The sequence below is a fragment of the Manacus candei genome, unplaced genomic scaffold (assembly GCF_025592945.1).
Source record: "Manacus candei isolate 608988 ecotype Guabito, Panama unplaced genomic scaffold, ASM2559294v1 h1tg000126l, whole genome shotgun sequence".
In the NCBI taxonomy this organism is placed as follows: Eukaryota; Metazoa; Chordata; class Aves; order Passeriformes; family Pipridae; genus Manacus; species Manacus candei.
In genome coordinates this window covers 1,829,385-1,843,306 of record NW_026138174.1, presented here as the reverse complement: position 1 = coordinate 1,843,306, position 13,922 = coordinate 1,829,385, and the positions used below count along the sequence as shown (strand labels likewise).

Genomic DNA, 13,922 nt, shown 5'->3' with positions numbered 1-13,922 from the left:
GATACTGACTTCAATATGCATTGAGGATATCGAGATTTCTGCAGTAGAAGACTTGATTCCCTCTCTGTGCCCACCCTGTGGAGACCAGCATAGCCCTGTTGTGTGATCCCTGTGCTTCTGCTCTTCCCAGAGATACCTACATGGGTCTTTGCCCTCAAGGGAATATAGAGAGGACAGGCTGGAGCTGGGTCCAGCTCTGTCATCCCCACCAAAGCCACCCAGCTGGAGATGTTCCTTATCCTCTTCACAGTGTTTTAGGACCAGTTGAAGCTACTGTTTTTGTGGGATTTAGTGAGGAAGGAAATCTGTGTCCTTAGAGGAGAGTGAGGGGAAAAAAGATAATATTTAGAAGAGGGGTCTTATACCCAGAGAAGCAAAGGAATCCCAGTGCTCCTCTGGCTCTGTAAACTTCTTGGTGGGTTCGTGTCCTTTGAAGGACAGATCCCAGCACAACAGTGCTGTCAATGAGTAAAAGGGTTTAGGAAGAGGAGAGGGACCCCTTTTCCTCCACTAACAACACCTCTTCCTCACAAGAAATTTGATAAGAAAAAAGAAATCACTAATTTTCTTGTGTTCAGAACTGTGATAATTTTGGGTAGTAGCATTACTCACAAGAGTAATGAAAAAACCAAGTTAATTTTTTCCGCTCCCTTTATGATGAGAAACTGCCATTTGTTTTCTTCACAGGTGGCAACATTTGTGGGCCCAGTTACTGCCATCCCAGTTCTTCTCTTCTCTGGGTTTTTTGTCAGCTTTGATACCATCCCAACATACCTCCAGTGGATGTCCTACATTTCCTATGTCAGGTACTGCTAGGGAGGCCTTCAACCTCCCATCTGGAAATGCTTTCCTTTGCCTGCCTTTGCTTGGTTGGTTGGTTGGTTATTTTGGGTGCCAGAGAGACTGTTCACAGCATGTTCTTTCAAGAGTATAAACATACATATGATGTAAACCACATCATGTCACTGCATTTTATGTTGTATGTGTTGTAAAATAAAAAGGAGCAGGTTATTGGCCACAAGTCCATGTCAGTCCCTTTGAAGTCAGTGGGATTCTTCCTGGATTTTGCAACAGTGGATTTCTGAAATAATGGGGACAGTTCCCCCAACTGAGAAATTGATGCCAGCCCCTCATGTTGGAAGAAAATGTTGTATGAATGACTTTTGTATCCTAGATAGACTATGTTTTTGAGTTTTCCAGTAGCACTGCCACAAGAGACATGGGATTTGTGTCACCTGTAATTTAAACTTGTGTTTTAAGATCCATAGGCACCTTGTATCCCATCTGTGTCTGTCACTCTCACTGTCTGACGCAGCTATCCTAAGATGGGACAATTCCCATCAGGAAACCTCTGGAGCTTGGCATGGGTAGTTTAGACTAGACACTGAAATGTTTACAGCTGTAATTAGGAGGGGTGAATTTTCCCACCTCCCTCTTCCTCACTCTGCCCAAACTACACCACTACTGGGAAAACCCAAGCAAAAATACCCTCTCATTTGGCAAGTGAGGTCTTACACAGACACCTATCAAAGGTAAGGAGACTGCACCCCCCAATTAACACCTAGAATTCAAGGTGAGGCCTCAGGCCCATGTGGGGGCTCCTGAAGCTGGAGGGGGCTATCATGTGCATGGGATCCATCATGGGCTTATCTGCTTGGAAAAATCAAATGCTGGGTGCACCCAGTGCCAGGGGAGACGTGAGAACATTGTTAGTGGAACCATCAGTGCATGGAGGGAAACAGAAGACACGTTCCAGATTGATGCTGGTTTTAATATTTCTGACTTCGAACCATAATTGCATCCTTGTTGCTTATTTAAAAAGGAAAGTAAGTTAGTGATGTCACATTTAAAAAGGAAACTTCTGGCTATGAGCTGAAATTGGGCTGCTTCCTGTTTTAACGCTTTTCTTTGGAGAAATTGCACCATACACAGATTTGAAGCATTTAAAGGCACAACTTATGTCCTTGTTCCATCTTACATAAAGTGCCAGTGACGTGTCATGTGCTTGACTGTGACAGGGATAGAACTTTGCCCCGAGACACGTGTCAGAATGGTATCGAACCCCCCAGTGTTTCAGCTGAGCCCTCACAGGGATTGTGTTGCTGGAGTGTTTCTGAACAGATCACCAGGACTTTTCCTTGTAATCCATCATCCTTCTTCTTTCCAGGTACGGGTTTGAAGGAGTTATTCTCTCCATCTATGGACTGGATCGGGAAGATCTGCATTGTGACAAAGACGACACTTGCCATTTTCAAAAATCAGAGGCCATCCTGAGAGAACTGGATGTAGAAAATGCCAAACTTTACCTGGACTTCATTGTTCTCGGAATTTTCTTCTTCTCTCTGCGCCTGATTGCCTATTTCGTTCTCAGATACAAAATCCGAGCGGAGAGGTAAAGGAGAATCAGCTGAACCAATGCAGTAGGGAGATCTTTAGACATGCAATAGAGGGCACTTGACATTGTCTCACTGTGGCAGGCTGGTCCCCAGTGCCCAGCCAGATGCTGTTCTGACCGAGCCCATGGAGAGCCACAATGGGATAGTGGACATACAGTGTTAAGCCAATCAGTCCAGTTGGGTTGGGTCATGTTTTCATTACACTTTCTAGCTTTAACTAGGAAGAAGAACTAGAAGGGAATTTTACACCACAGAGTATCAAAACCGAGGCAGTGTAACTGTAATAAAAAACCTGCCTGCAGGAGCTTTCCTTATGAAAACCAATTTCGGGATAAGGTTGCTGGGATATAAGTCCTGGTAGCCAGAATAGTATAATGTCCTCTCTAGTTGACAAGGTAATGAGATGCAAAATGAGGAATGCAATGAAAATAGGATTCTCTCATCTTTTTAAATCTAGAGTTTCATCTTTGCGGAATTTTCTATATATTATTTTGCAATTCTTTTCCACAGAATTACCCCTTCTGGCCAAAAGTCTGTAAATGTATTAATAAGGTAAAGACATCTTTTTAATATGGATACTTTTTTAAAGCAAACCTAAAGTGATTCAAGTAATTATTTTTGTTTCTGTCTGAATTTAGAATTCTGGTGCTTTACTTGTCGAGCTGGTCTCATATCTGAAAACTGTAATAATAGGAGGAAAAGGCAGATTCTGAGTCTGCACTAAACCTCTGGTCCTATTTGGAAGCATCCCTGAATAGCACACGCAGTTAGACATGTTCAAGCTGTCACTGAACGGTTGAAAAAAAACATTATTTTGCAGTGTCTTTTAAATCCTTGGTATTTGTGATATTCAGAATACTAACTCTGCTCATTACCTGTTTGATCTACCTCCTGTGAATATAAAAATCAAAGCACTCCAAGGCTCATTTTTTTCTTAAATTGTGAAAGCAGAATTTGTCCCTAAAGTGATTGTTAAAGCCTGATGGAGTGCAAGAGTTGTCCAGAGATCAAAGCCTGGGGTACTGTGTTAAAACACTTGTGACTGCCTCATACAGCAGGAGTCATTTTGTCTGCACTGTGTGGAACCCTCCTGAAACATACAGATGACCTTGTAATCCTGCAGATCTAATTATGCCAGGTAGTTCTGTTCTCATCCTAAAGTCCACGTGCACAACATGGGAATCAATAGCTACTTCATCTAAACATCAATGAAACTGTTGTTTTGTGTATCTCAGCTGTGTAAATTTGGTAGGGGGAATTCTGGTTCCAAGCTGATGTGAATTTTGTCACCAATTTTGATGGGTTTGGATTTTCAAATCTTAAGTGGAACCGTGGGGCCCATACTCGTGTTGGACACCTTGGTGAACTTCAGTGCAAATTCCACCACCTTCTGCCATTCCTGTGAACTTATCTTGGTGTCCCAAACCTCTGAGTGAGACCCACACTCTCTGTAAATGTATTATTCCTGTCAGGATGCTGAAGTTTTGTAGGTTGGAAGCAGCTCAATGTCAGCAAAACATGCAGGAGCTCAACAGCTCGTGGCGGTAGAGTAGATAAGAGAGACCTCGTGCATCTGCTGGCCCCCTCTGTTTTCAGAGACTCCATGGCTACGTCTATACTAGTGAAATAAATAGTGCCAGGGCCAGCTCTGTTAGTCCTCAAATGACTGGGGCTGATAGGAATGGTCCCTGTACTGACTTCTAAACAGAGCCATTGTCTGGAAAAGCTCTGGCTGTGCTGGGCTGCAGCTCTGCCATTGTTTCCCAGTTTTCCTGGCCTGTGCCCAGGCTCTGTTTAATTTACCAATACAGACCAGGTATATCTGTTAAACTCAGGACGTTTGAATTAAACCTGTGTTCTGGAAGACTTTAAATCGAGTCACATATTTCGGGAAGGTTAGCTGAACCTTCCCTGAAAGTAAGATTGGCCTTCGAAAGCAAGGTCAATCTTCAGTGTAGAAGAAAACCAAAATCCTTTCACAGCCTCTTTGCATATTTTTTGTGGCTGTTTTTTCTCCAAAATCTTTCGTACAGCTCTGCAGCTTTTCCAGGCATAATCACAAGCAGGTATGGAACTGTATGGCTGTCAGATTTGAGAAATTAAGAATTTTAGCTATTCTAAATAATACTCATAACTGTGAACAGTTTGTAAATAATTCACAAGTCTGAAATCCCTCGGCACGACGTGCCTTGATTATTTCAAGACCCTCAAAGTATTTGTGAATATTTTACAGGCAGTTCAAACGCTGTTTGCAGGCAGACAAAGAATACATTTGCCAAATGACTCTTTGGTTGCACACTGTTGGTCCAGCTGCAGGCTGGCTGAGTGTGAGAGAGTTGTGACATCCAGGGCATTGAACACCTTCAGGGCTCATGTGTTGTGTTTACCAGCACCATTTACCAAATACCACACTGAAAATCCCTTGCAGAGTTCCAAAGGAGGTCACTTTGCTGACCATCCCAACACCAGTGATACACGATGCTGTTTTCTCCCATCCAGACCAGTTTAGCAGTACAAGTTCCCTGGATGCTGTCTTGTTATCTGTGCCTGTTCCTCTGTCTGTAGACCTTCTTATCTTACCTCTTCAGTCTGCAACATGTCCTCCTGTACTGTAACTTTGTATGTGTTATGGTAGCCAAAAGTCTGGTCCTGGCGGGTGTTCCTAATAAGAAAATGCAGGCTCTGGAATATTTTTTTGTCTCTCCTTTTTTTGTTAGATGCGCTTTTTCCCAGCCATCTACTGACAGCGCTTAGCTAGAAGTTACTATTCTAAGGAACACTTTCAGACTGTAGTATCCCAGTAAAGAAATAATTCTCTGGGAACTCAGTGGTACTCATAGATGAGGTAATTGTTCTTTCCCTCCTTAGCCTGCAAATTAACTAATGATCTCTCTTTTGTCGCTACTGCGGGGCAGAAGTATTTAAAATCCATCCCAATTATGTTTTCATATACTGCAAAGATTTTTAACATAGTCTCAGGCTGGCTTTTTTCTCTTCATGTGGAAAGAAATAAATTCTAGCAGGCTGGTATAAAATGCATTCCTGTTCATTCAAGGCTGAGCATTCATGTGCTGTTGTGTTAAGCAGCACATTGTGAAGCTCTGGAGGCTTCACGTGGAAGAATAATAAGGCCAGCAAGGTTCTGAAGTCTTCAAATCCTCAATTTGTATAGCCATGTATAGAGTCATAAACAGTTTGAAATCAATGCCATTTTCACCATTTGAATCAGTCACAGTCTGACTAAAAGTTGCATAAGAGGCTAAAGGTTTCTAAAGGTCACTTGAAGACTGAATGTATGATTTCTGTTTGGATTGCAGGAAGACTCTAGTGTCCTGTTGGCCTCCTTATTATATTTTTACTTGTTTTGACATATTGCTTTGGTTACTATGTGCATCAGTTAAGACTTTAGGTGCTTCATATTCTTTTTGTTGTTTTTTCTTTATGGAAAACTTGCGTATAATATGAAACACCTTGGAAGATTTTAAAAATTATTTGAAACATTATTATTTACAATTAAATAAAAGATTTGGAAAGCAGATTCTACCCATAAGAAATTGAGAAAATTTCATCTTTATAGGTCAAAGGGAGTAACAGAAGACTGGTGCTGAAATGCTCTTCAGTTCTTAGAATTTGGAGCCCAAGTTATTGATTTTTGTTAAAAGAGAGGAATATGTAGACATGTAATAGAAGAGCTGGTTATGTAAGTGGGAGATAATGAACACTTGAGTCCAAGTACTGGATGTATCAGGTGATGCTTTTGTGTCAAAGCCTGTGTTGTCAACAGTAATGAGTGTTTTACGAAACATTTTTTTCTGGAAAGAAGTGTGGCATATACTGACCTGTGCCACCCCAGTGATCCTCACAGAGGAGATCTTACCTGTCCTGTTTACACACTAGATGGATGTTCTTGATTCTGAGGATCTAAGGGCAACAAAGCAGATACCCTGCTGGGAGTCTGTTGCAGACCACCCAAGCAGGGTGAAGAGGCAGGTGAAATACTCTGTAAGAAGTCTGGTGATCTGAGCAGAGAAGGACTGGTGGGTGATGTGATGGCTGGAGGTTGTCTTGGGCACATCATGAAATGACAGAGTTTTTGGTTCTTGGGGAAATAAGGAGGGGGATCAGCAGAACTGCTGCCTTGGACTTCTGAGGGCAGCCTTTGGCCTGTTTGGGAACCTGGCTGGCAGAGTCCCTTGGGAGGCCATCCTGAAGGGTAGAGATGTCCAGGGAGGCTGGAGGTTCTTAAGAAGGAAATCCAGAAGACAAGCTGGCGGGGAAGAAGACCAGCCTGGTTGAGCAGAGAGCTTTGGCTGGAACTTAGGGAACAAAGTAAGAGTGTATCACCTTTGGAAGAAGGGTCAGGCAATTATTTGTGAGGCTACACAGGGAGAAGTTAAAAGGGGCCAAACCCCAAATAGAACTCAATCTGGCTCCTGCTGTAAAAGTCAGTGAAAATGTTTCTGTAGATACAGCACTAATGAGAATCTCCATCCTCTACTGGATGCCATTTTCTTACCAGAACAACCCGACAGGGATTGCTCAGGAATTTCTTTCCTTTAGTTCTGTGTGGAGATGCATTTATAAAGCATGATCACGTGAAAAGCTGTTGGGAACTAGAAGTGGGCAGCAAATGACACCGTGTCATGTCCTCTGTAACAGTTTGTGACAGGCTGATCATCGTGGTGCCTGTGACACTACCACACAGCACTAGTGAGTACATAAATTAAGTGCTGAGTGTCACTGAAGTTAGTCATCAGCTCTGCTATTAGTGGACAGAGGCAGTAAAATTTTCAGGAATCATCTCCTGCTATTCTCCTCTTAAATACCCATTTTCATAATACAAGAGGTTGTTGTAGTGTATCCCACTGAGTGATTTTTATAGCCCCACGTATCATTCTTCATACTACAAGTCCAAAAGTTGCACATTGGGCATGCAAGCACAGCAAGTTTCATTTTAATTCTGTTTAATACTTTGTTTCTGTACATTCTTCAAGTAGCGTTTCTGAAGGAGTAATAGCACAAAATGTACCTTCAGTGTTCTTGTTACTTTGGAGTCTTAAGATGAACGATGATCTTATGCAGCTGTCAACTGTAGGACTTTCCTGTAAGAGGTTTAGATTTCTGCTGAGACCTGTTGCCAGCACAGTAAAACAGAGGGTGACCAGTCAAAATGTGTCTCCTTTGGCACAAGACATGCCCATGGCTCAGCCTGCGTTCTTCTCTGCGTTGTTTATGCCTTCAAAATCCAAACAAGTTTTTGTCAACCCATTTCCTTTCTGGGGGCTTTCATGCAGCTCAGCCCATGCCTACCAACTGCTCGTGTCCTTACTGCTGGGTATTTGTGGTTGCTGTCCACGTGAGGGTGGGAAAATGAGCTGCTTGGGAACCATGTGGGATAGTTAGAGGTGGAGGGATGACTCTTAGACTTCTTTGAGCTACCAAATACCCAATGTGCTGGATCTCTGGGTGTGCTTTACTCTTTCAAGAAGGAGAAAAAAAAAAAACCTTAAAATGTCTTTCTAAGCAGATTGTAAGGCAACAAGGAAGTTTTTACTTCTGATGTTGATGCGGTTTTCTACTTCAGTGGCATCTGTGATGTCTGTTTTCCTGACCCCATTGTAGCTTATTTTAGTAGCCCATTGAGGGTAATCATTACACAAACTCCTTTCTATTGCTTCCAGCAACCAGCTTTCCTGACCTCAGTGATAATTGTACCAATCTTTAAAAATGTGAATTAGTTGTTGAACAATTTTTTAAAAATATGTAAAAAATGCTCCTAAATTACAGTAAAAGTAAATTAAATCTAAGAAGATTACACTGATATATCTAAAAAGAAGACAACAAATCCTGCAGTGGAGCCAAGCCTTTACCTGTGTCAGTAAAGATTTGTCAAACACCTTATCTGAGTCAGTTGACCTTATTGTGAGATACTGCCCTTGAATCTGTTACTGAATTATTTAACATTTGGTTCTTTTGTTTTCAAAGCAAGAGTCAATGCAAGGTATGATTTTAAATCGGCGTGCTAAAGTGTGCATATTCTGTATATCTAATATGTCATTGTTGTCTCTTGTTTCTGTAATGCATTTGCATTACTATGAATCAGTTTTATTATGCTTCTCTAGAGACTGTCGCTGCCTGCACGCTGTGATATATTTGCACTGTTGTAGATATATATATATACATATATGTAATTATATTATATAAACCATGTCTTTTTCAGGTTGCTTGTTACCTTTGTAGTTTACGCTTTACCGGTACAGTGGACCTGAGTAAAAAATGTGGGATGTGGGGCATTCTGATGATATATCACAGTAATAGAGAAATCTTTGTATATTTCTGTATACTTAATACCTGTAAGAAGAGATTTGTATGTGCATTATTTTCCAAACTAGGGCTTTGTTTTCTGAGACTAGAGAACATTTATGATAATGTAACAAACAAACAAACAAAAAAAAATCAAATAAAGTGTTATTATTTTCCGAGAGATGCCTTTGTGCCTGTTCTCTCCCAGAGGGAAGTGCCAGGTGTGTCGGTAGTGATAACATTTTCACTGCCTGCCCCTTGATTCTGACAGTTAAAATTCTTAAAAACATTAAGTGTGGTCACATTGGGGGTTGAAACTTAATGATCTTAAATGCCCCTTCTAACCCAAATGGGGGTGCTTCTCTGAGAAACCCTACACAATTTAAGGACTTCCTGAAGCAGTGCAATTGATAAGCTTTATATTTTCAGCCATCTTTGATGGATTTTTCTTCCACAGACTAATCTGCTGTTCATCTTGTCTGTGCCACCTGCAAGTGTCAACAGATGTTCCCCGTGCTCTTGCATTACAGGAGCAGCAGGAGGCAAAGGCAGCAAAGGATCATTCCCTGTTTACCTTCTGGAATGCATGAATTTCTCTCTCCCTTCCTCCCTGCTGAAGAGAAACCACGTTTTATTGTGCCAGTCACACCTTTCCATTCCCTGTTTTACCAAATACAGTTCAACCACACCCGTGCTGTGTTCTTCTGCAGTCTTCTGTGCGTTTCTGTCACCATGAAAGTCTTCAACTGGTTTCAAAAGCCAGTATTTTTCCTGTCGTGTTTCTCCTGGAGATCCACGTTGGCCAAGAAATGACCTGCTTGCTGTTTCTGCTGGGCTGCTGCTTCCTGGTGCACCAGGAGGGAAATTCTTGGGCAGAAAACTCGACCTGTGTAAGGCCTGAAGAACTGCAGTGTCTGCAGGAGGCTCCAGTGTTGGTGTCCTGTGTTTCGCCATATATTTAGTTTGGCTGGGTGGCTTTTCATGCAGCTGTAAGGCTGTTTTGTAGTGTTTGTATGTTGGACTTAAAGCCAAGCCTAGACAACATCACTTGTGCCATCCCTCCTGACCACCACAGCAACAAAATTACCTGCCTTGGTCACCACAGTTCAAGGATAACAGCCCTAGCTTTTTTAAGTTAGTTAAGTGTCCAGTCATGAAGAACATCAGCAGTGATGCTTAAAGGATGAATTGTCCTAAGGATGCAACAGGATTGCATATTCAAGACATTTTTCTAATTATAACAGAGATCATACTTTATGTTACATTTTATAGGCCTGCAAATAAGACTGGGTCAGAGAATTATGGTCCCAAGAATGAAATGCCTCCCTGTGCCAACTATTATCTGTAGATCAGGAAGGGAAAGGGAGGAACAGTAGTCCTTCATAGCCTGAGTGGCAACATAAATTACTTTTAAGTATTTTATATTGCAGTCAGTGCTATGAAATAAGCCAACCATAAACTTCTCATTAGCAACGCTGCAAAAATTAATATACCTCACATGCAATTACCATCCACTGTGTACTCCAAGTAGATTCATAAAATAAAGAGCGTTTGGAAATAAAGGAAATTTTATGCTGCGCTTTCTAATAGCTATCCGTGTAAAACCTGCTTTGGAATGCAGGTTGAAAGGCATAGGAAGCCAGGGAAGGGGCTGCAGTAAGAAGGGTGGCCTTGTTCAGCATGGGAGGGCACAGGGATCTGAGCAGTGCCCAGGTGAGCAATGAGCAGCTGCTGTGCTGTCAGTTGTTAGCACTGGCATCTTCCCTTGGGAGAGCCTTAATGAAGGGCTTGGTGGGAAAGTGTGTGTTGCCAGCTCTATTTAGGGCAGAAAAGCTGTCAAGGCCTGGATTAGTCAAATTGACATTAATTGCATCAATTTCTGTTATTTAGTGTATTTGGAATTTCATAGCCTCATTTGGTTTCTTTTATGTTTTTTCTGTGCCTTGAAGGTTTTTTCGAGATCTGTGGATTTTGTTATGCACTGTTAACTTTGTGTGATGGCATTGATGGATTCCTGATGTTCCAGTTTTGTGCGTGTGCCCTCACACACATGGGAAGGATGAGAAGGAAGTCAATACTTGATCTTTTCCACAGGTGGAAAGTATTATCAAAGCATGAAGCTGATCCACTGTCAGCCTCTGATTGCAAAACACCCCATGGAGTTGCACTGTTTCCCCCTAATTCTTTCCAGCACAATTATTCTCTTACTCCACTGCCCATTCTGCTCTGCTGGGCAGGTGGAATAAAGCTCCACCTGTTCCTAGAACCTTCTTGTTCATCCCCATGGCATCTGTAGAGTCAATTATGAAGAAGATTTCATGGCTTCATCAAGAGTCTTAAAGATGCTTTTTGTCTTTCTCCTGTGTAAGAATCAGGCAGGAACCCCAAAGTACTTACAGAAGAAACAAAAATTACACCAAGGTTTTTGATTTTGCTTCTTCTGTTTGTCAAAACTAATATTCTGTTCTTGGTGAAGCGTCCCTTTGATGGGGTGTAACACCAAGTCTGAAAAAGGGGAAAAAGCAGGGGAAATCCTAATTTGTAGCAGGAAGGAGCTGGATTTTACTTACCAAATTTACCTCTCAAGAAGCTTTCTGGAACCTCATCGACCAAAACCATTGAACTGATGAAAACTGCTTTTAAACAACCATCAGTCCACTCCAGTAGTGAGTCATACCTAAAAAATTTACATGGGCTTTGAACCTGAAGAATTTCCTAGAGTTTCTGCAACAAGCTCAACAAAAAAGGTGTTAGGCTCAGCTGCAGTGAAACGCTTTGATTCAAAACTTCCAAAGTTTCATTTCAGTTGTGGTATTTTAGTATTAAATCCCTCGAAATTTCTGTTTACCAAAACAACCTTTTATTGTGCTCGGAGATGGAAGCATGTGTGGAAGGAAGCCCGGGAGCCCCAATTCTGAGACAGATGGGACCAGGACCCTGCAAGAGCCTGTCTTTGTCTAGTGTCTTCTCCAGGGGGGGATTTCTGGGTGCCACAAAGGCTGCTCACAAAGCACAGGGAGTCATCACAGCTGGATGAATAGATACACTGGTCTCCAGCAGAAAAGTACTTTGTTTTCTTACCCTGCCCACCTCCAGTAAATGGAAATTTTATGAAATAAATTTTTTTTTAAATGAAAAAATGGAAATTTTACCATTCACTGGCAGGAGAAGGAGCACCCTAAGACATAAGACACTGGAATAAACCACTGTCCTCTTTTGCATCCCCTGTGAGTGCTACTGAGCTGGTCCTAGCACTTGAATGCATTCTGCTTTGCAGCACACCTTTTACAGCAAAGTCTGGCTGGCTACCTGTTGTCTTCTAGCACTGAGGACACATTTGTAGTCCCATTGTGTACATGTTGGGGTGTACTGGGATAGGGACCATCCCTGCTGTCTAAGGTACTCAGGCAGTCACTGTTTTGTATACCAACACTGGCAGCTTTCACATGCTTTAGAAGGCGGCTCGGATGGGGAAAAGTCTATAGAATAATAATAGACTGTTCTGCCCAAGGAGGACTTTTGTTTCTGGCAGATTTCTTCTTGGGGAAACTCACCTGAGAGCTTCTGAAACTCTCATCTGAACTTTGCTCTTAAGGAAGGTTTTGCAGCCCGCACCTCAGAGCAGTGATTTTTCCCTTTTGGACTCAGTCTCGCAGTGAGGGCAATCTCCTGGAAACTGAATCTGCATCTTGGGGTCATCATTCTACCTGGGATGTCCTGACTGACATCCTGATGCAGGAGTCAGGTTTGGTTCTTTTGTTTTACCTTCTGCTTTTCTTGGTCGTCTTTTCAAGTTTTAGTAAAACCATTAACTTTCTAGAGACCTGTGGCAGCACCATGTGATTTAGCTGCTCTCAACAGAGGAAGATTTCAATTTCCATATTCTTTTTCACTTCAGTTTAGCACCTTGTCTGAAACCTTCCTTCTGAACACGAGCTCTGCCAGAGGAGTGTGTGATACTTGCTGTAGCAGGATGCACACCCTTCCCAGAGACATTTGGGACCAGGATGTGAACTAAGTGGGCACATTAAAAACCACGGTTTTGGAGGTGTTTGCAGTTATATCCCTTTTTCACATGGCTACAGGTTTGCTCTTTGTTGCCAGCACCCATCTGCTCTGAGCTCCTTGTCTGTCCTAGTTTTTTCCCCTGTTATTTCTCCATGTCAGCCAAATACAGCTTTCCTCCACCGCTTCAAAATGAATGATTCCTGAGACCTTTCCCTTGGCTACAATTGCTTTAAAGACCGGTAGAATATCTTCACTCGCTGAAGAACCACAGGCAATCAATCTGCAATGTCAATCACCTTCTATTCAGCCTTTATTAGAAGCTGAAGCATTGGTTGCAGTCAGCTGCCATGGTTGCAGTTCAGGACTATTGGGCATTTGTGATTTTAAACGTCATTCACTGCCTAATGGCCTCATCAGCACAAAGCCTTTGTGTCACAAATTGACACAAATGAGTTCCTGTTACAGTAGCACCTTTGCTGACAGAAATCACGTTGCTGACCTACTTTTTTTCCTCTCCAGAAAAATATTCAGAACTTTGTTTACCTATTCAGCCCTCACTGTGCAGTGATGTGGGCGTGCAGACAGAGTTGCAGATACGAAAGGTTAAGTCTTCATTTGGGCTTCTAATATTTGCTTGTTAAAACTGGTTCATATTTGTGACAATCCTGCATTTTGGTAGAAGAGAAACTTCATTATGTGCTTATCCATCACCTCTCCCTAGACAACCCTTTGGGTCACTGTTGGACAGAGGGCTCTGAGGGCCTCACTCAGGACCGCTGTTCTTAGGGTCACAAGGTGGTTGGCTTTAGTCACCAGTGAATTTTAATCCTGGCCAAAGTCTGGGTCAGTAGATACTGGAATTTTCCTCAAAAAATCCAATAACAACACTATTGCTCCTCTCAGGTTATTATTCATACGAAAAGAAAGTTTCATGGCTATTTGCTGGAAAACAGAAGCTCATTAGACAACAGAAGCTCTGGGAGCAGACTGTGTTTCTGATAAGCTCAAGGGGAGTTTAACTGCCCAGGTGCCATTAATCAAGGCCAAGGCCTAACGAGCTTTCCTGGGATCATAGGCCAGCCTGAGGAAGGGAATGAGGAATGCACTCCCACAAGGTGTCTTTTTCTCTCTGAGGGCTGTGAATGGGGCCCAGGGACACTGATTCAGCTGAGGGGAGCCCTCAGAGTGACCCTGAAGGGGAGGAGGAGAGGAAGG

The 13,922-nt window shown here is 42.3% G+C and overlaps 1 protein-coding gene across 2 annotated transcripts in view; it reads left to right on the top strand.

The window, feature by feature from the left end:
• The window catches only part of ABCG1 (ATP binding cassette subfamily G member 1), a 54,051-nt gene extending 45,175 nt beyond the window's left edge, over positions 1-8,876 (top strand). For both annotated transcript variants that reach the window (XM_051770808.1, XM_051770809.1), the window contains exons 14-15: positions 688-806; positions 2,168-8,876. In XM_051770808.1, coding sequence (XP_051626768.1) covers positions 688-806; positions 2,168-2,396 — 348 coding nt within the window. In that variant the 3' untranslated portion in view covers positions 2,397-8,876. The remainder of the gene's footprint in view (positions 1-687; positions 807-2,167) is intronic.
• Positions 8,877-13,922: the final 5,046 nt, after the last annotated feature.